The sequence below is a fragment of the Biomphalaria glabrata genome, chromosome 9 (assembly GCF_947242115.1).
Source record: "Biomphalaria glabrata chromosome 9, xgBioGlab47.1, whole genome shotgun sequence".
Lineage (NCBI taxonomy): Eukaryota > Metazoa > Mollusca > Gastropoda > Planorbidae > Biomphalaria > Biomphalaria glabrata.
The window spans coordinates 12,122,106-12,145,347 of NC_074719.1; the positions used below are offsets into that span (position 1 = coordinate 12,122,106).

The 23,242-nt window shown below is 40.0% G+C and overlaps 1 protein-coding gene across 2 annotated transcripts; it reads left to right on the forward strand.

Moving 5' to 3' along the window:
- The first annotated feature begins 167 nt into the window (after window positions 1–167).
- On the forward strand, window positions 168–23,242 carry LOC106061824 (uncharacterized). Of its 2 annotated transcripts, none has more exons than XM_013220038.2 (7): window positions 168–258; window positions 1,163–1,373; window positions 4,304–4,495; window positions 6,015–6,066; window positions 6,687–6,732; window positions 11,161–11,203; window positions 12,248–23,242. In XM_013220038.2, exons 3-7 carry the CDS (start codon window positions 4,308–4,310, stop codon window positions 22,413–22,415), a joined length of 10,497 nt encoding a protein of 3,498 aa, XP_013075492.2. In that variant the 5' UTR covers window positions 168–258; window positions 1,163–1,373; window positions 4,304–4,307; the 3' UTR covers window positions 22,416–23,242. The 2 variants fall into 2 exon arrangements, with proteins under 2 accessions (XP_013075492.2, XP_055897649.1); XM_056041674.1 differs by having other exon boundaries at window positions 1,163–1,222.

Below are 23,242 nucleotides of genomic sequence, written 5' to 3' on the forward strand. Positions count from 1 at the left end.
TTTCAGCCTTGTAGATTTCAAGTTTCCAATCTCTTTCGCTTCTTGCGCAAAGTAATTTTTATTGCAATTTGGTTGTGCAGATTCAAAAGCGAGATATGCATATACGGGAAATCCCGTTCTCTCAAATGTTGTGCTCCTACAGCAGACGTGTTGAAACGGGAAATACCCACACAATGTACCAGTGTGTATATTATGTCTCCCAACCCAAACACCACCTGTCGATAAGCAAAGGTCTTGGAACTGAGTTCGCACTTTCAGGTAGAAAATGTCAATTGGTAAAACACGGCATGATACTAGTGTAAAATATTGTCGTTTTTTAGATACAAGTGGATCGAGTATCAATGATATCCAAATACAGTGAACACAGAGACTAGAATCAGATCTTATGTAGATCTAGATCTAGATCCAAGGGGCGTGTTTTCAAATCCGAAGATTAACTTTTATTATGGAAGAGTGCCGAGAATTTTAAGTGTTTACGCAGTCCCAGTTGTCATCTACATATTTTGCTACATCGAACGCAGACAAAACCATTGTCGCATTATACGCACGAATCTCAATTTACAAATAAAAAAAGGCATATTTTTCTGCTTCTCATGCAGACAAAGCCGTTGACCGCCGGGCGTTTATTTAAGTTTTCTTATCGTCTTCTGTGCCTGTCTTTGGGTCTCAAATGTATGTCCAGCTTAATTTGTGAGATCTCCAACTGCCTCTTTCATAGGCCATCTGCTGCCAGCTACTTTCCCCTATGCCAGTGAGGGCAAAATGGCGCCAAGCGGGGGGGGGGCGGCACCTCTGTTATGCCGTTCTCCTTTAAGCTCGCCAAAGAAAATAGCCCGGTATGTGGCCGTCTTCCATGCGGGGCAGGTGTCCGACCCAGCTCAGCTGTCGAATGATAATTAGTGTTTCTGTACCGTCCACACCAGCCTCCGCCAGAACATGGTTATTTGTAATATATTACCGAATAAATGTCAAAGAAAAGACACAAAGATAAAAGCTCATTTCTTATTCCATATGCTAGGACAAAGTGCGACAAACATGGAACGGGTTCCCCAAATTAACCAGGGAAACCAGTTTAAGTCCCTGTTTAAGTCCCTAATTAACATGCAAGGCTAGTTTGAATGTCTACTAAATATCGTTGTTTCTGTTTGTCTATATTTTACAGATTACGCCAGGTGTAGGATACCCTTAAGTCACTAAGTTTAAGTTTCAATCCTGGACTTTAGTAAGTGGAGACTCTGGACAGGGTCTTTGTGGAGGTCCCTACCCTCTTTAACAGAAGTGAAAAAGTTGGACAGGCCTTCCGTAGCATGTTATTCCATTGTTGGATTTTGAAAAGGAAAGACCCTGGGCAAGATTTTAGTGAAATGTAACGAGTAAGCTGGACATAGAATATTATAATGTCATAAATAATCAGCTTTTTTCAGCATTTGTATGCATTATAACTCGGACTAAATTTTTATCTTAAAATATAAAATACATTTAGAGCTTTTTTTTTTAGTGTTAGCTAGAGTGCATGTCGATATATTTTTATTGTTAATTTTTTTTTTAGAGGAATTGGAGTAGACGTCAATTCACTAGCGGATCCAGAACTTTGGAGTGGGGGGGGGGCGATTTTTTTCCAAACCCTAACCCTAACGCCCAGTAAACCCTAACCCTACGCATAAACGTGCACACACACACACACACGCGCGCACACACACACACACACACATATATATGTATATATATATATATATATATATAAATATGAGAATTAAAAAAGCAACATTTCTCAACCTTCGGCGAAAAACAAAACAACTGGGGCAGCGCTATAAGGTTCTCTGGTGAAGTTCGGGGCGAAGCCCCGACGCCATAAGCGTTTTCTTGCTTTTTTCACTGCAGAAACGCATTTTCCTGACAAGTACAGCTCATTATTCATCAATTTCGCCCCGACCCCATAAGCGTTTTCTTGCTTTTTTGACTGCAGATACGCATTCTCCTGACAAGTACAGCTCATTCTTCACAATGTAGTTCGGGGCGAAGCCCCGACGTCAAAAGCGTTTTCTTGCTTTTTTCACTGCAGAAACGCATTCTCCTGACAAGTACAGCTCATTATTCATCAATGGAGTTCGGGGCGAAGCCCCGACCCCATAAGCGTTTTCTTGCTTTTTTGACTGCAGATACGCATTCTCCTGACAAGCACAGCTCATTCTTCACAATGTAGTTCGGGGCGTAGCCCCGACGCCAAAAGCGTTTTCTTGCTTTTTTCACTGCAGAAACGCATTCTCCTGACAAGTACAGCTCATTATTCATCAATGGAGTACGGGGCGAAGCCCCGACGCCAAAAGCGTTTTCTTGCATTCTTCTCTGCAGAAACGCATTCTCCTGACCTGAAGGTCATTATTCATACTATTAAAAAACGACCTTTCGAATAATGTTGTACTTGAAAAATATTCTAATTTGAATTTATAGGCCCATAATACATTGCAAATAAAACCGATTTGTTCCTTGAAAAGATAGGATACCCCACGTATTTAGATTTTTGCTTTGAGGATCGCCGCCGAAAAAAAACTTATTCGATAAATATTTTTCAAAAAAACTCTAGTATAAATTGTGAGTTATAGTCCCAAATTTATTTAGCTAGAAAAATATCAGATTGAAAAGGTTGGGAAAAGGTGAATATAAAAACGTTATTTGAGTTTAGAACTCATCTCAATCATGACTCTTATACTGAAAAATTTCGTTTGAATTCTAACTTTTCCAATGCAAAGTCTTTCTTAAAATACTTATGATAACTTCATGTGAAATTACAAAAACTCTGTCTGGAAATGGGAATGGCGGTAGAGTGAAAACGATTAATCCTCGCTCCTTTACTAATTTCTGCTAAAGATTGCATTTGGCATTAAAGAATAGGTATGGGGCGACTCGATATAAGAATTTAATTTATAGTATATATAAATTATATTAGTGACAGATTTTTTTTATTTTGTAATTTCTTAACTATAATACAAAAAGAAAAAGTATTGATTTGTCCGATGGGGGAAATGCGATTGCATGTATCGCCCCTCCCACCTGGTACAACCCTTTTTCATTTAAATTTACTAATGATACAATTTGAGATTAGAGTGTGGTACGACATTTTTACAATGGGTCACATATCAATACGTAGTTTATATTATATAGATATTCAACTAATTTTGTTCACAAACTATGATTTCTCCATAAAAATAGGACCGCCCCCCCCCCCAGCACTCAGAGGACTAGAGTGGGGAGGGCAGTACATGCAATCGCCCCCCCCCCTCACCCCACCGAATCGGCCAAAATACCAGAAAGGGAGAAACATAATATAAAATTTATATATTAATTCAAAACTTTTGTTCACAAACTATGATTTCTCCATAAAAACGGACCGCCCCCCCCCCACTCAAAGGGTTTAGGTGGGAAGGGCAGAAGAGGTATTCGTCCCCCCCCCCCCCCCCCACCAATCGGCAAACAGGGAACGACATAATATAAAGATCGGTTAAAATATCAGGGATATAGATATTTAATTGATTTGTTAGCAGGCTGTGATTTCTACCAATAAATTGGACCGCCCCCCCCACTCGAAAGTGTAGGGGGGGGCGGGATTGATACTATCGCCCCCTCCCGACCCCACCAAATCGGCCAACATACTAGAGGGGGGGGGGCGAAATAATCTAAAAATAGGTTGAAATATAAATTATTAGTATATATTTTTAACATAAGTAATAAATTCGTATACAAATTGTGTGAATCCTATACTAAAGTTCGTCCGTCCCCCCCCCTTAGGGGGGGGGGTCGGCCGAGTGGGGGGGGCGATTGCCCCTACCGCCCCCCCCCCCTGGATCCGCCAGTGCGTCAATTAGGAGGGAGTTGTAGTTTGTTTTGTAGTTTTGTGGGTTTTGAAATTTGGGGAGGATTCTTTTAAAACTCAAGGGGCGTTCAACTTTTAGTGGTTGTGTATTAGCCTAGTTACATGGTTATCTCTTTGCCTAGTGATATGGTTGTGCCTTAGCCTAGAAATATGGTTGTTTATTATTGTAGAAACATGGTTGTGTCTTAGCCTAAAGATATGATTGTACCTTTGCTTAGTGATATGATTGTACCTTTGCTTAGTGATATGGTTGTACCTTTGCTTATTGATATGATTGTACCTTTGCTTAGTGATATGATTGTACCTTTGCTTAGTGATATGATCGTAGTGCTGAATCATACATGTTCTTCTTCTTCGTAATACTCCTACTAAGATTTGATTGAGTCTGTATGGAAGTGAACAACCGAAGATAACAGTTGCTTTGTTTTCCAGGGCTATGTCCAGGATGGCGTTCAACTTGGATGATTACATCATAGATTGTTTGTTTCCAGCGAAGGGTGCACCAGCTCAAACGTTTTATCCGCTATTCTTCACCAGGATTCATCTGGAGTTCTGGTCTGACGTCTTGTTTCACTACACGGTGGCCTTCACGAAGTTATCAGTCTTAATTTGTCTGCCTGTTATGTAAGTGTTTCAAAAGCTGGCACCTTGAATAAGTAAAAAAAAATGTCATTGTCCCGATTAGTCGTTAGAAAGGATATTATCTCAAACGAACCAGGCATGGACCGGAAGCTCTCACTCTAAATCCTGTCTGAAGGTTCCACAATGATAGCGACCATTGCTAGGTTGGGTCGTACCATATACGTGGCGCACCACACTTCGGACCAAGAGGCTGCGAGCAGCGCTAACCACGAGGAATTTTTCCGATTCCTATCTTGTAACAGCCAAGGGTCCGCCAACCGGCAATCCAGCTTGCCAATTACTATGACGGCACACTTCGTGGAACGGCTGACACCAGATAACACCACTAGTGTAATACAGGGATTAAAGAAACTGTGTAAAGTTAACAGGCTTGAAGCCTTAAGGAAAGTCTTAAAACAAAGAACATAAAAGCTTGGGTAAAACTGATTTTAAAATTAAGAACGCCCGGGGCTGTAGAAAGCAAACAAATCAAAATGTAGGGAAGTTAGTAAAGAAAACGAAGAACGGTTCTTTCCAAGTCATTAAAAAGATCTGCATATCGTTTATTTTTTTTATTATTGTTATCGTCTGCTTGTAACTATGCATTGTGTCCACACAGCCTGGAATATTCTGCACCTGTACAATATTGTTCCTGTTTATTTGTTTGACAAGTTTACTTCCTAGTCAAAACCTCCCGCAGGACGACGGGGGATGGGAGCGGGCAGGGTATGAACCAGGGACCATTGAGAAGTCCGAACGACAGTCCAGCGCGCATACCGCACGACCAAGCATAGCTTTTGAGGTTAGCACATCATATACACCGTACCTTAAGTAGGTCAACTAAAAGACTGTTTTAGTAAATTATAAAGGTTATGATAATACTATTCAGTGATGTGCGATACATTACATGGCTGCAGCAGTACGATGCAGGTATTTTAAAATCTGATTCTTTTATAAAGAAAACTTCAGAAAACTACTTTGACTTCTGTAAAAGAAACATTTCGCTCTCTGGTCACATCCTTCATCTTCATACACAGAATTAGTTTCAGAGAGATGAAATTAAAATAAACTGTTTTTATCACTACATCCTCACAGTGGCGTAGCTAGGGGTTGGGAGAGGGGTTGTGTGTCCAAATTTGAAAATCTCCCCCGGGTCCCCACTTAATCTGAAATGGGTCCGGTCCCAATCGTTGTGGATTGTCGGGACTCCACTGGTACATGGATAGTCAAGGCCTGGCGTTATGCTGATTGTAGTGTAACTGAGTTGATTTTCTGCGTGCGTCCAGCGTGTCAGAAGGTCATGCCCAGTGTTTGTGTTTCATGTCCAGTGTGTGTGTGTGTGTGTATAGACTGCATCAGTGTTATGCGAGACGTGCTGGTTTCATTCACTGTTTACTGTAGTCAAATTTTGTCGAATAAAGCCATGGTATTGGTATACTAGTATTTGTTGTTTCATTACACTGATTAATTTTTATGCATGCACTGTGGTTCTTTGGTTCTTACGCTGATTGTGTGATTTCAGGATTTGTGTGCTGGTGAAGAAGTCGCTGACAGTAACGGGGATAAAACAAAAGGTTTGCAGCATGTCATGTTTGAGTTAAAGTTCGCCTCCCTTTGATATTTTAGATTTTACTCTTCCTTCCAAATAGTGACAGCAATACTAAGTACTAAATAGATCTCTTAGTGCCGTCTATCCCAGCGATGCCCAACCATTTTTAAAACCAAGGGGTGGGGGTCCTATCAGTTTTTGAGAAATGTTTCCTTAATGCACACACACACACAAATCGTCGTGTCTTCTCTTTGTAATTGCCCAAAGAGTTGAGTCTCAAACTTCTGGAACTCTAGCTCTACGGAAGTTTGCCTCCATCTGCATGTCTGAACAAGCTTAGGTCTGGGAAAGATCCAAACAGATGGCTCCGTATCCCACAATGCTCGGATTGAATGCGATGCCAAAAGGGAAGCTTCCCCATACTCCTGCTCTGCTCTGTAGGCCTATCAGCCGTCCAGCCCCCCCCCCCCCCCCGCTTGAGCAAAGGTGTGTGGATAGTGACATGTTTGTCGGGGCTTTCTTCCACCCCCCGCCAGTACAATGTATATGGCCCGTAGGTCGTAGGTTGGGTATTATTGGTTTATCCCATTGATATCGCTGTTCTCAGTCTGTAGTGTTATCTTGATGATTCTTTGTTTTCCACAGATGTCCAACAACAACGCGCAGTCCAACGTTGTCGACTCAGTCAAAAGTAGGTCTTTCCAGGTGCTTCATGTTACGGATTATGTCATTGCAGGGTAGATGTGTTACAGCTTAGCTAGCTCAATAACTTTTCAGTTCAGTGTCATTTAAAACTAGAAGTCTAGGATTCAAGTCTAATGTTTTTTCTCTTTTTATAAAGTATGGATGTTTCACTGCTATAAAGTATGGATGTTTCACTGCTATTATAAAGTATGGATGTTTCACTGCTATTATAAAGTATGGATGTTTCACTGCTATTATAAAGTATGGATGTTTCACTGCTATAAAGTATGGATGTTTCACTGCTATTATAAAGTATGGATGTTTCACTGCTATTATAAAGTATGGATGTTTCACTGCTATTATAAAGTATGGATGTTTCACTGCTATTATAAAGTATGGATGTTTCACTGCTATTATAAAGTATGGATGTTTCACTGCTATAAAGTATGGATGTTTCACTGCTATAAAGTATGGATGTTTCACTGCTATTATAAAGTACGGATGTTTCACTGCTATTATAAAGTATGGATGTTTCACTGCTATTATAAAGTATGGATGTTTCACTGATATTATAAAGTATGGATGTTTCACTGCTATTATAAAGTATGGATGTTTCACTGATATTATAAAGTATGGATGTTTCACTGCTATAAAGTATGGATGTTTCACTGCTATTATAAAGTATGGATGTTTCACTGCTATTATAAAGTATGGATGTTTCACTGCTATTATAAAGTATGGATGTTTCACTGCTATAAAGTATGGATGTTTCACTGCTATAAAGTATGGATGTTTCACTGCTATTATAAAGTATGGATGTTTCACTGCTATTATAAAGTATGGATGTTTCACTGCTATTATAAAGTATGGATGTTTCACTGCTATTATAAAGTATGGATGTTTCACTGCTATAAAGTATGGATGTTTCACTGCTATAAAGTATGGATGTTTCACTGCTATTATAAAGTACGGATGTTTCACTGCTATTATAAAGTATGGATGTTTCACTGCTATTATAAAGTATGGATGTTTCACTGATATTATAAAGTATGGATGTTTCACTGCTATTATAAAGTATGGATGTTTCACTGATATTATAAAGTATGGATGTTTCACTGCTATAAAGTATGGATGTTTCACTGCTATTATAAAGTATGGATGTTTCACTGCTATTATAAAGTATGGATGTTTCACTGCTATTATAAAGTATGGATGTTTCACTGCTATAAAGTATGGATGTTTCACTGCTATAAAGTATGGATGTTTCACTGCTATTATAAAGTATGGATGTTTCACTGCTATTATAAAGTATGGATGTTTCACTGCTATTATAAAGTATGGATGTTTCACTGCTATTATAAAGTATGGATGTTTCACTGCTATAAAGTATGGATGTTTCACTGCTATTATAAAGTATGGATGTTTCACTGCTATAAAGTATGGATGTTTCACTGCTATTATAAAGTATGGATGTTTCACTGCTATAAAGTATGGATGTTTCACTGCTATTATAAAGTATGGATGTTTCACTGCTATAAAGTATGGATGTTTCACTGCTATTATAAAGTATGGATGTTTCACTGCTATTATAAAGTATGGATGTTTCACTGCTATTATAAAGTATGGATGTTTCACTGCTATTATAAAGTATGGATGTTTCACTGCTATTATAAAGTATGGATGTTTCACTGCTATTATAAAGTATGGATGTTTCACTGCTATTATAAAGTATGGATGTTTCACTGCTATAAAGTATGGGATGTTTCACTGCTATTATAAAGTATGGATTTTTCACTGCTATTATAAAGTATGGATGTTTCACTGCTATAAAGTTTGGATGTTTCACTGCTATTATATAGTATGGATGTTTCACCGCTATTATAAAGTATGGATGTTTCACTGCTATTATAAAGTATGGATGTTTCACTGCTATTATAAAGTATGGATGTTTCACTGCTATAAAGTATGGATGTTTCACTGCTATAAAGTATGGATGTTTCACTGCTATAAAGTATGGATGTTTCACTGCTATAAAGTATGGATGTTTCACTGCTATTATAAAGTATGGATGTTTCACTGCTATAAAGTATTGATGTTTCACTGCTATAAAGTATGGATGTTTCACTGCTATTATAAAGTATGGATGTTTCACTGCTATTATAAAGTATGGATGTTTCACTGCTATAAAGTATGGATGTTTCACTGCTATAAAGTATGGATGTTTCACTGCTATAAAGTATGGATGTTTCACTGCTATAAAGTATGGATGTTTCACTGCTATTATAAAGTATGGATGTTTCACTGCTATTATAAAGTATGGATGTTTCACTGCTATAAAGTATTGATGTTTCACTGCTATTATAAAGTATGGATGTTTCACTGCTATTATAAAGTATGGATGTTTCACTGCTATAAAGTATGGATGTTTCACTGCTATAAAGTATGGATGTTTCACTGCTATTATAAAGTATGGATGTTTCACTGCTATAAAGTATGGATGTTTCACTGATATTATAAAGTATGGATCTTTCACTGCTATAAAGTATGGATGTTTCACTGCTATTATAAAGTATGGATGTTTCACTGCTATTATAAAGTATGGATGTTTCACTGCTAGTATAAAGTATGGATGTTTCACTGCTATTATAAAGTATGGATGTTTCACTGCTAGTATAAAGTATGGATGTTTCACTGCTATTATAAAGTATGGATGTTTCACTGCTATTATAAAGTATGGATGTTTCACTGCTATTATAAAGTATGGATGTTTCACTGCTATTATAAAGTATGGATGTTTCACTGCTATAAAGTATGGATGTTTCACTGCTATAAAGTATGGATGTTTCACTGCTATTATAAAGTATGGATGTTTCGCTGCTATTATAAAGTATGGATGTTTCACTGCTATAAAGTATGGATGTTTCACTGCTATAAAGTATGGATGTTTCACTGCTATTATAAAGTATGGATGTTTCACTGCTATTATAAAGTATGGATGTTTCACTGCTATAAAGTATGGATGTTTCACTGCTATAAAGTATGGATGTTTTACTGCTATAAAGTATGGATGTTTCACTGCTATAAAGTATGGATGTTTCACTGCTATTATAAAGTATGGATGTTTCACTGCTATAAAGTATTGATGTTTCACTGCTATTATAAAGTATGGATGTTTCACTGCTATTATAAAGTATGGATGTTTCACTGCTATAAAGTATGGATGTTTCACTGCTATTATAAAGTATGGATGTTTCACTGCTATTATAAAGTATGGATGTTTCACTGCTATAAAATATGGATGTTTCACTGCTATAAAGTATGGATGTTTCACTGCTATTATAAAGTATGGATGTTTCACTGCTATAAAGTATGGATGTTTCACTGCTATAAAGTATGGATGTTTCACTGCTATAAAGTATGGATGTTTCACTGTTTAAAGTATGGATGTTTCACTGCTATTATAAAGTATGGATGTTTCACTGCTATTATAAAGTATGAATGTTTCACTGCTATAATAACGCGTGAATGTTTGACTGCTATAAACTCAGAACTCCTCAACAGCTTTGATTTTTCTTTTTTTGGTGCCAATGTTTAACTAGCACTGATCAGCGCACTGTGGGCACATAAATAAATACATTCTTTAATGAAACCGTTATGCAGGGCCGGCCTTAGGGCACTGCAACCTATGCGGCCGCAGTGAGCCCCGCACTTTCATAGGCCCCGAGCTAACACTAGTTGTAAATTATTAAATTAAACCATTTTAACTTAACAGGGTTTCCGCTGTCTCTTGATTTTCCAGGAGCTCCTGGAAATCTGAAAATATAAAAATATCCTGAAAACTATAAAAATATCCTACTAAAAATATACAAAACTGTCATTATGGGGTGCCATTTAAGATGGAAAACGCCAATCCTACTCGCGATTAAAAAAAAACGGCAATGTCAGCTTTCATTTAATAAAAATAAGGCGAATTTTAACCAAAACAAGAAGTCCTAATACTTTATTTACTGTAATAGTCAGTGACATGTAAATAAAGATCTAAAATATCTAAATCTATCTCGATCTGTTTAAAAAATCAAAAGCGATATTTTGCTAGTCAATAGTAAATCTAAAAGGCAGATCTGAATGTGTATCGGCTTATTGTAGATGGCTCGTCATTTCATTTGACCGTGATTTTGTACTGAGTCAAGTTTGAACAAAATGCAAAGACGTATTTATTTTCAAACAAAAGAAAATCTTAATTTTCACTTAGTATCCTTATCCCTATCCTTATCTCCAGACCAGGCCCCGCGCAATCCGTTTCGCATAGGGCCCCGCAATCTGTAGGACCGGCCCTGCCGTTATGCCTAGAGTTCCACATGTTTGCGCAAAATAATTTTCAACTGTTTAAGCATCTTGTGCCATACATTGTCAGATTCAATGTTCTGTTCCACAGGCTGGTACAAAGACAGTATTCTGAATACTCCATGTTCCTTGTGGTAAGTAGGTTACAACTGATCGTGGTTGAGATACACTAGCACTATCCAAGTCAAGGTATAACGTTTATATTGTATTTGATACACTAGCACTATCCAAGTCAAGGTATAAAGTTTATATTGTGTTTGATACACTAGCACTATCCAAGTCAAGGTGTAACGTTTATATTGTGTTTGATACACTAGCACTATCCAAGTCAAGGTGTAACGTTTATATTGTATTTGATACACTAGCACTATCCAAGTCAAGGTATAAAGTTTATATTGTGTTTGATACACTAGCACTATCCAAGTCAAGGTATAAAGTTTATATTGTGTTTGATACACTAGCACTATCCAAGTCAAGGTATAAAGATTGTATAACGTTTGAGATAAATTAAAAATCTTTTTAAAACATGTTTTGATAGGTCTCCTTGTTCACCTTAGATATATTGAATCAAGTGTTCAGATGAGTGGAGAGAGAATTCCGTATCATGATAAGGCCATTGGCCCGAAAGTTTTGAGGGAAAAGAGATGAAGCGCAGGGCACCCCGAGGGACAAATAGATCAGTTCACTATTGCCTCATCATAAATGCACTAATGGGCACCTTGCAATTGATTCTAGGGAAAAGAAATGAGACACAGGGCACATGGAGAAACGAATAGAGAGATCACTTCATTAAGGCACAAGAACATTCCTCATCATAGATGTACTGATGCACCTTGCCATTGATTCTAACAATCAATGAAACAAGAGAAATAGAAAAAAAAATCCTTAAAAAACAACAACAACAAAAGTTATCTAAAGGGGAAGAACTACGTAATTAAAAATATATCTACCAATACTTTATAATTTTACCCTTGTCGTTATTAAACAAAATAATGTCAAAGAATAATTGTGCGAAGTTTCAACTTGATCCGAGATTTGGTGTGGGAGAAATAGCTTATATACCCTTCTTACCAGACAGAGAGAGTTGATATAAGCTTTGTAAAAATATAATTAAATTTACCAACAGTTGGAACTATTTGAATCTAACTACTTAAAAAAAATATTATTCTGCTCTTTAGGTTTTCAAAATTGATTCATCACAGTAAAATTTGGACGACGGAGTACTCCGACAAAATAGACAATGGTAGCTTTTTTGACGCTGAGGAAACCAGAATAAAAACACACTCAGCAAAGCAAAAAGCTGAAGAAAAAACACAACAGAAGCACATTGATCAGCAAGAGGATCAAACTAGAGGCCCACCGGTTAAGAAGTCCGCTGTTGATGAACTTCAGAGTAAGGAGACTTCCCAGATTAGCGAAGTTGTCACAGATAGCACCTGTCGCTGTTCGACGAAGGATGAAGTTAAAAAATCTGTTCAATCTAAGCAAACTTCTAAAAAACAAAGTAAGAAAGAAGACATAAAAAACAAGCCATTCGTTGGCAAGGGAACAGGGGAGAGAAATTCCAAGAACAAAAAGGTTTACAGCAGAACTAGCCCTTTTGAGGTGGACCAGCTTACGGGAGAGATGTGCGTGTGCCGAAAGAAAGTCCAAGATATCATTTTCTCGTCGGAAACATTCTACAAAGACGCAAAGAGCGCAGACAAGATAAGCCAGGCCAACCTCGTGGCGCCTCTTCATGAGACTACAGCTACTTTAGTCCAGGCCAATACTTCGGAGAAGCATCTTGTGATTGAGGCAGTGGCTGGACGACAGCGTCCTCTGGAAATTATTCTTAGAAAATCAAGGTCATCTTTAGACGTAGACGAGGCCACGTCTGACTTAATGATTGGAGACATAAATTCCATTAGAGAAAAATACGCCAAAAACACCATTTTAATTTCAGGAGACTGTGCCAAACCTGTGGCAACAATTAACACGCGCCCCAAACACGAGAAAAGCGCGCACGTTTTCCAGGAACTTGCCAATACAAAAGTTATTGGCCAGCTACAAAAAGGAGCGGTAAAGCCGCAGACAGAGAAGATTCGACCAGAAAATCGCCACGTAGAGCAGCAGACTGAAAAGAATCCTTTAAGAGAACAGTTACAGCAAACTGACGAGATAGAAGATGACATGCACTCCGAGGAACTTTCAGAGCGCAAAAAAGATGTAAAGATTCAAGAGAAACCACAAATCGTAAACAAACATCTTGAATTAAAACAATACAAACATGCTCTGCAGGTCACTAAGCGTCGAGCACCGACCACCTCGATGTTTCACTGGAAATCTCGTCAAGGGGGACAACTACAAAAACATCAATTGTCTAAAACAATTACAGAAAACAAAGCAGCAAATCTTAGTTTGAATTTATCGTTTGGTGAGACCAAAAACACCAAGGTATTTTCACCGACAACAAGTGGTACCATTTTAGAGCCATCTGGAAGAAACACCCAAGAAATTTCAAAAATTGTCTTGCAGATCAGCCATGAACCCTTATTGAACAAATATTTGTTAGGCTCGTCCAAAGACATTCTAAGTACAAATATAAACAAAAAGACCAATCACATTTTCAATGACATTATAGAGTCTTGCAGATGCGTTGAAGATGATATTAGTGCCTATGCAGCCGAGTCTAAAGACCATGTAGGCAGTTCAAAGTCTGAATGCAATGGTTCGTCAGAGACGCTGTTTAATGTGAGCCCATGTTACAATGAACTAACTTCAGAACCGCTACAAGACAGTATCGCGGATGAGCGAACCAGCGAGCGATCGAGTCACACTTATCAGATCGGATACAGCCACAGTTATATTTCCTATACCTATAGTTCCGTGAGTAGTCGTCCGCCGAAACCCATAATTAAAACACAGCAACGTGACAGTGATGAGGATGAGAGCTCTGAAAATGTCACCTATACTTTGGATAGTGCCGACTCAAGTTCCAGTGATGTACGGATTACCAACAAGGAGTACGGTCACGTAAACGGCCCGTTATCGAAAGTGCTTGGGAGCAAGCCTCCCATGGGGAAGCAAAAAACTTTGCCAGAAAAACATTTATGTCAGTTCAAGCCGATAGAAACATTTCCGAGCAAAACGAAAGACTGCAATACGAAGTTCAACCGCGAGCGTCCAATTGAGCAGAAGAAAGAAAGCGGCCATAATAAAAGTGTTCTCAAAACGAGGGGACACCAAGAGGAAGTAACTGATGCTCCCACGTCTGAAAGTACGGTAACTAGAACACTGAGTGATCGTTCTTACCAATCTATATTTGGCTGTAAACTCCCAAGACGCATTATCCCTAAAGACAATACGCTGAATGTTAGGTATAACCAAGAAAAACAAAACCAAGCCAAGGGCCCCTCAAAAAACGCTGGATATCATTTGAAAGGCGAAACTATTCTGAAACAGAATACTGTAGTGTGTCGACCTAGTTCAAAACCCTTGACAGGTCAACTGAAACACCCGGATGAGTTGTCTGTCGGGACCACGACGGCTGACGTGTTCAACTGCTTAATAGATTCGGCTGACAAACTGAACACAATATATACCCTAGCCAAAGTGCGTAGTCACGTGTGCGCGGGCGTCATAAGGAACAAATTGAACAACACAAAGTTTCATCCTTACGTCATTCCCATCCCGCCCGATAAAGTGCCAAAACTTAGGACCGTTTTTAACAACCAACCCAGTAAAACATTACATAAACCTAGTATTGACCACATCCCAAGTTCTGCAAATAGAAACCTACCGAAGGTAAAGAACGCAGCATTTCATTGTAAAGAGCGATTCATAGGGTTGAAACCTCTTAGAGCACCAACTGGGAGTAAAACTCATAAACAAGAGAGCGCGTTAAAAGATAAAAAAATAACGCTCGTCTCTAAAAAAATCTGTTTCCAAACGAATCCCAGATTACTTCAGCAGAGGCCCGCGATGTCTCGAGTAAAAATTCCACCAACTATCCCTGAAAATGTCGAAAAGTTAGACTGGCCAACTAATTACAGGTGGGAGAAAAGTTATGAGAGTAAAACTAAAAGGACAAACGTACTGGAGGACAGGAGGCTATTCAAGCAGGATGAAAAGGCAACGGAGACGAAGGCACAGAAATCAGAGCCTATAAAAGCGTTATCAAATGTAAACAAAGCGTTGGAATCATATGGCAACGACCAAGCAAGAAAAGACCAGACTAAGCTGACGTCGATAAGCAAATTGGTCTTCAGAAACCGGGAGATAAGCAAGAACGTGTGTATGATCGAGTCTCTCCAGCCAAACATTAGCAATGAGATGACACAGAAAGAACTACTAAAGGAACATGACAAAACAAGCAAAAATGAAATTGAAACGCCCTTGAATACAGTGATTGAGGACAAGATGAACGACACACAACGTGTTCCCACACCAACATTAAGTTACGTGGACTGGTCACTCGCTGACCAGCGAAAGGAGATGAGCAAAGGGCGTAAATTGAACAATGAAACCCCAGACCTGTCCTGTTTGCGGAATGTCCACTCATTGGATGATCTCTCCGCCTTATCAACATCCAATGCTCAGGATGTTAACATCCCACAAAAAACATCATTCAGAGTCATCAAGACCAGTCAAGAAAACGGAACCCCACCTGATGACGCTCCTCAAAAGACGACATGGGCAAGTTCCTTGATTCTAAATAATCCCAAGTCAAAAACAGATACAGAGCATTTCTTAACAAACAACCAATGCAAATCGATCATCAATGAGAAGAGCACTTTGAGTACCACCTTCTGGACTTCCAATGTTCATGTTACTCCAATGCTTTCACCACCTTGCTTACATAGAAGAGAGCATTCACTATTGGGCTCTGACAAACAGACACTTGTGTCCGATACGTTTGACCAAATGAAACAAAAGTCAACCCATTTCCCACAGACCCACCTTTCAGAAAGCCAATCAGTTAACATTGAAACGGCAAAGCAAGTCAAAACTAACAAAAGACAGCGCCCCAGTCGTATACCTCGGTACATCCAACTTCAACGCAGCTCTAGAGATAAGGCCTCAGTATCCCTAATGAATCCAGACAAGAAACGCGCTGACTGTAACAATATTGTTGATGCTAAAAAAATTGACGCCTGGGAAAATAAACAAACTGAAAAAAACAATTCTCCATCGTCTCCGAAATTGCATTTGCCGGATAATAAGCTGAAAAGCCAAAGTGAATTGAAAGTATCAAAAAGTCCGAGATCACCAAGTCAAGGGTCTCATAATATTAGTTTTAGGAATTCTGATTCTGGTTTAAAACATGTCCTTCCATTATTGATGGATCGTGTTCAGGATTCCATTATCATTATCACCCCTGAGAAAAAAGTGAAAAACCTGAATCTAATCATGAGCAAGTGCAATAAAATGCTCAACACTTTAGAGAACTCTTCAGAAACGAGTTTGCCTATGAGAAAAACCCAATATCTTGAGAGGAAAAAAATTGGCGAAATCGAGTTCCATCAAAGTAATGTGGACAAAACTAATGACTCCGTACCGAGAAAACGTTCACCGTGTCCGTTAGCCACAGTAGAAGAGTGTAATGAAGTCAAAGAAGCTCCTAACAAATCGTCTCACGATGCAGCAATGCAGATTCCTATATTGAAAGAGTCACACGTTTGTGAAGAGCTGAAGAATAAAGATATCGACAAGTTCGACGAAACATCTTTGTGGGTGAATAAAAAACAGCTTCGTACGATATGCAGCCCCGAATCCTGCAGACTTTGCGGGACACATACAGCAGAGAACGTCACGTGCGACATGGGTAACGTCGACTTAATGACATCTCATCAGCAGTACACTATGAAGATGTCGGAAAATCTCGTCTCCTGCCGGAAACTAATACAAACGCTGAAGCAAAACGAGGCGGCGGTCGAAACCACAAACGCCCAAACTACTGCAAGTCTCCGAGAGTTAGGGGGCTCAAAACAAGCAGAACATATATCAGCAAGGCAAAGTGTTTCGAATAGAAGCGTGCCCAGCAATATACACTCCATTTATAACAACACTGTGGAACAGATAAGGAACTGTTCGGAGCAAAAAGTGAAGCCAAATGAAAGCTACCCACTACAGAATTGTTCTTACTCCTCCCCATGTAGTAACATTACTAACGCAGCATTAAACGCTAGCTCTGAAAATAAACTCAAAAAAGCTTCAAACAAATCCGGGAGGTTGTCAGGAATACCTAGACTCAAAAAACACGCAAACCAAAATCGTGTAACAACTTCAAAAATGACGCCTGACAATTACACACAGGAGAGGGCTGCGGAGTTGCCAGTTAAAGTTTTAACCTGCGAAGACTATTGTATGATTTCTAGGGACTCGGAGTTGTCAATGGGGGAAAAGTCGTTCTCAAAGAAGCAAAGCATCCAATCAAATGAAAGAGACAACATCAAAACACAGGCCAGTTTTTTCAAGCCGAAAATAAAAGAAAAAATATTACAAAAAGAGAATAGAAAAAACCTGGCTCTTCGTACAAACGTTACATTTCGGAATGGCAAAAAAATGAAAACTTCCGAAGACGCACACGAGCAATCAGTTAGCACCAAAAACCACGAGATTATCAGCAAACGAAAGTTACCTAAATACTGTCGATTTCTAGAGAAGAAATACACCATTCATCTCGATACTGCCAAACCGACGGCTAGCTATCCCGTGTGTGGGAGTCTTGAGTCGCAGAGTCTCAACAATACCTCTTGCGAGAGAACAGAAAACTATGTTTTTATCAACAAAACTGAAGGAAATAAAACCAAGAAAAACAGATCAGAAAGCTTATTCAAACTGCATTCCAGAAAATTCATCAAAGATGAAATGCTTTTACCTCATCCTAAACGTAGGCCTGAAGACTTGGAAAAGCGAAGGAAAAAATATCAAGCGATGCTGCCTGCGACAAAATGGAGGACCGATGCTCACCAAACAATGTGTCGTCAGAAAGCGAACACCAAAATCCTCGACCAGTTGATGAACCAATACAATGACTCGTACGCCAACACTAAAGTGAGTCATCAAAACGACTTGAGACCCAGCAGCCCCAAAGGAATCCTCGAAAAGAAAACTGAGAACCTCCTAAGAGGGAAAGCATCACACAAGTCACGTGATCCGCTAGGTGAACAGGAGCCAAAAGAGACCAAGCCAACAAAAACAAAAGCCACGAATCAAAAAGTTGCCCAGAAAGTTCATGACGCGAAGACAAGGAAAGCCAGAAATCATAAAGGCAAGCCCGAAAAAAGTAGAACTCTGCATGAGATTTTGCACTTAGAAGAACATCCGACACAAGATTCGAATGCTTCAAGTCACCAAGCAAGTCTCAAAGAGGAAAAAAAGTCACGAGAGTCTGTCAAGAAGCATAACAAACAAAAACAAATGTTTTTTTCCGATCAGAGTCCGATGAAAGTGTCAACTAAATTAACTAAGAAAAATGTCTCGGCCTTATCAGTGTCCACAAAATCAGATATTACTGAAAGAAAAATTAAAAGACCGACGCACACTGACGAAGATTTACAAACTTTAGATACTCATAAAATAAAGCAGAAAGCGAGCTCGCTGCGCAAAGTGATGGCAGACTCATCCAACGAACACAATTCAAGAGAATGTGATCGCTCCACCACTATGCCAACTACAGAGGCCGATATGCATGTCTCCCCCAAGCCTGAGAAAAAGTCATCGGAGAAAAAAATCGACTTTCAAAGGATCGACAAAGAAGAGACAGCTACCGAAGCAGACGATGGCAATAACGACAAACCGTCGTTCGGCCAAGAGATCTTAAGCAGTGAGCCTATACAAAAACTTTTAAAAGATATTCACACCAACGAACAGGACGCTCTGATCCAGAGACTGAAGCTGTGGATACAACAACGTCAAAGCCACTCAGACAACGAGTCCATGGCAAGCACTGATACAGTCATCGGCAGGGAGATAGAGCACTTATTAAAGATACTAATTAATTCTCTGGATCCTAATAAACGGAAGCAAATGTACTACTCAACGGCCCATCCAATTATGGAGCCACTTGACAGAATTCTAGAAGAAGAAGAGAAGAGCCAAACTTCCGCAGCTGCAGCTCAAAGTGATGTCAATGATACATCCAAGGAAAGACACCGTAAGGCAACCGTTGCCAGCAAAGAAGAAAATTCCAGACATTTCTTTAAAGGTGAACGATATTTTCGGAAGGCTACGACAAGTATGGACTTGAAGAAAACCCGTTTAAGGCGTCCGGGGTATCGCTCAGGACTGCATGTTCGAGATGCTAGGATCCGTTTGTTTAACCAAATAGCGGCTACGGAAGCGCTGTACCAGGAGTTTAAGAAAATGCGGGAACAGCAATTCGGATATTACGAAAACTCCGACAAGCTCTCGCTAGACGCTGTTAGTGAGGACCGCAGAGAACGCACTGCTAAAAAAGGTCAAAAGGAAGCGTTCACAGAGAGTGATGCTATACATCTGGAGGGGAGCCCAAATCTCTCAACGAAAGCGGATAGAAACACTAGCCGGTTTGAACACTATAACGTTTTTACCAGTAGGTATTGTAACAGGAACGATTGGGAGAAAAATGATTTAGCTAGACATTATCCATCAGCGAGCACCGTCAGCTGCTTCGAGGTAGGAGCAACATATGCGGCCTCTGCAGGACACGATGTCCCCGTTCAAACCTCCAGTCAAATTGTTTATAAGAAAAGGGGAAAAAGAGATGAATCCTTGCGATCCCTGCCTGGGGATCTGCTTATGGCCTCGAGTACGTATTCCGGACCGTGGTCGCCTGTCTCAAGAGGCCAATTAAGTGATTTTATGAAGACCATTGACCTAGGTCATGCCAATCGAAGCTACAATTTCTTCTCTCAGGATGTACATAAAGAAGGACGGGACGGAAAGGATGATAAATGCTCCAATAGTTCTGCCGAGATCATACTTAGTTGGCTGGCTAGGACCCCAGATATAGATATCTCAGTTGACCGAGGAGCCGTCAGAAAAGAAAACAGTCCGGGAATGACTAGAGGAGACAACAGCAACGCATCCGTCAGCGTGCCATTGCCTTTGGCAACAACGGATGAAGTCATAACAGATGAAACAAGCTCTCCCTGGTTGGAGAACCTCAGGAAGAAAAGCGTTTCCCCGTTGAACCTCAAAGATCTGGACTGCAGCTTAGCTACACAGTGTGCTTCCTTTAGAACTAGGGCCAGACAGATCTCAAACATGACTGATAACCTCAACACTTGGCCCGTGGGGAAATCTGTGCTGAGATCGTCAACTAAAGCTGAAGCCGAGGCTGCCAACCCCCAGAGTGCTTTGGAAAAAGAGAAGCGAACATATGGGCATTCAAACCATAAACTGGACAGGTCGGGGAGAAAATTAGATTACACTTCGGAGAATCGCAATCTCAAGAAAGATTCTGGTGTGGTTTTTAGTAGAAAGGAACAAAACGAAAGCTTCAACAACCGTCTGGGCAAAAACAGGCTGTCAAAACTAAGATATAATTCATCGAAAAGGCAGCAGTCTTTTAAGCTGGAATGCATTCATCCCCCGCGGCTAAATTCTGCAATAACTCACACGTCATATTCTGGCATTACCTCGAAATGTTTTGGCGCGCCAATGGATCGTTTAGAGTTAGCAGACGATGAATGTACTGGAACTGTAAACTACCCAAGCAGCTTTATAACACTAAACCCTTCTAACCACGCAGCAAACGAGGTACTCGAGTCTCGAGGCAGTTTGATCTCTTGGGGTAACGATTGTACAACTAAGGAACTATTTTTTGATTCGCCAGAAACAAGCCCTAGTGCAACCAAAAAGAACATGACGGCCAACTGTGCTGGTGAGATCACAAAAGTGGGGAAAGCGGAGCTGTCGTTAGAGTACCACATGAGCGCGCAGGCGGCGTCCTGCAGTGAAAGACAAGGTACTGAAGAAACAAAGAAGAGCGGGAAGTCAGATGAATCAACAGTTAGCCGAGCCAGTTTAGACTGGTACAAGCCCTCCACCTTAAACAACGACGTCTCATCTCGAGCCCCAGGCCCCGAATCATCCTTTAAAATCAATGGTAGTGATCAGATTGGGGCAAGAAGCTCCTTTCTAAATACGGAGGGTGACACTTGCCCTGCTGTTGAAAGTGATGCCCCGCTAGAATCTCTCTCATCTAGCGCGGGAAAACGTGAGCATGGCACGCACACAAATGACACAGCAGATGCGGGTTTGACAGTTGAAAGCAACGAAGCGTTGCACATGAAAGAAAAACACACGATCCGCTCGTCGAGGGAACATGAAATTTCACACTTCGCCTCCAGAGAGGTCAACTGGAAAACGTGTGAGTACTCGAATGAAACGCTAAACAGAAACTATCACGAGAGCCAAAGAAAAAACCCATCGTGCCATATCCAGCATTCCAATAGTAGACCTGTTTATCCAAGAAGTGACATTACTGGGGACGTTGTAGTCCAAGACATTGCTACTAGTAGCCTTTGCTCTACTTCACGTGGACGGAATGAACCATGCCAATATCGACACGCAGTAAATGTTTTCAATTGTGACTCGGATAAGATTAATCTGAGCAAAGTTGAGTTGGACGGTATCGATATCCACGATGCTACCAGACGCCATCAAGAATACCGAAACGCGATTGGTGGATTAAAACGAGACCGGAAAACGTTTATGGAGGATGTTCTGTCCAAGAAGTCTACGTTTTCAAAGTACGAGCTTCGTGACCGGGGCAAATATTGTTCATTTACGTACACACCGGAAGTAAACAGAGGACAAGGCTTCAGTTCTGGGGGTGTCTTGTCCACTTCAGGCAGCAGCAAATCTCTGCGTCAAGCTTCTGACCTTGGTTTAGTGTCACGCACTGGTTACCGTTACAAGACGCTCGTTACCGACTTGACGCATTTGGATATCGCGTCAGATAGAGAAAGACATAAACGCATCTCACATAATCAAGGGGAGCCACTCTCATCCATACCGACTAGAACTGGGCGATCGACAATACCCACAATGTCCAACTTCACTAAGTCGCAAAGTGACTCACTGGAACAGTCTCACTATGACAAGCTTCTCACAAAGGAGTCTCACTTGGACGACATAAACGATCCCTCTGATCCGTCCACATCGTCACGGCAGCGGTCCAAACACACTACCGGCTTCTCCTACCTTTATTCCGCCAATGTAGACAGTGGGATCGGACTGGACAACAGCACTGGACAAATGGCCCAGACATCAACTTTGATTCGAACAAGACGACCTCAAAGGCACACCATGGTGGGGCAGATAGTAAAAATGTTTGAGAAACGCCTGCAGTTTAAACCAGTGCCGAATTATTGACAATGATAATGTGTCATGTATAGAATCTATACCAGAGTGTGTCATTCTGAGTGAATTGTGTACACATAGCACAGCACTCATACAGCTTAGTACTTTATATTTTAATCACCTTACATCACTAGACATTCTATCATTTACATCATTTTACTTCAGGGCATACTGTAAGCACCTAAAAAGATGAACAATGACATTTTAATTAGATTGAACAAGTCCTGCTGAAAAAGAAATCCACACGCTCAAACATACTGACAACTGAAAACTAAGACAACTAAAGATGTAAATGTTTGATTAAAAATTTGGTGCGCTGTAAATACTTGAGACATACATAAAATAATATAAAAGTGTCTAGAAACAAAATTAAAATGTAAAGCTCTTAGTACTAGACAATCGAATGTGAAGACCTTGTGTGACAGATCACATTTTGTACACTAAAACATTACTGCTTCTAACCCTTGACCACAGCTTAGTTTACCGCATGATGAGTAACTCTGCAGGTTAGGTGTACAAGAGAGGGATAGGTAGCTTCCCCTTACTCCCCCCCCCTCCCAGTAAAAAGTAACTTCACACTGCACAATGAGGGTTTTCAGGTGGCCGAGTAGATTTTGCTGACTGTCACAGCGTGAGGTCGAACTAAGGATCATCAATGGAAAATGTAAAGTTCGTTTAAATCTCTCTCTCTCCCTCTCTGTCCTTTCTCTCTCTCCCTCTCTCTCTCCCTCTCTCTCTCTCTCTCTCTGTTGGCTAGATATCCTCGATCTAATGTCAGTAAATTATGTAGCATTTTTTATAAACACAATAAATAAAATAAAGTAAAGAATATCAAAGAA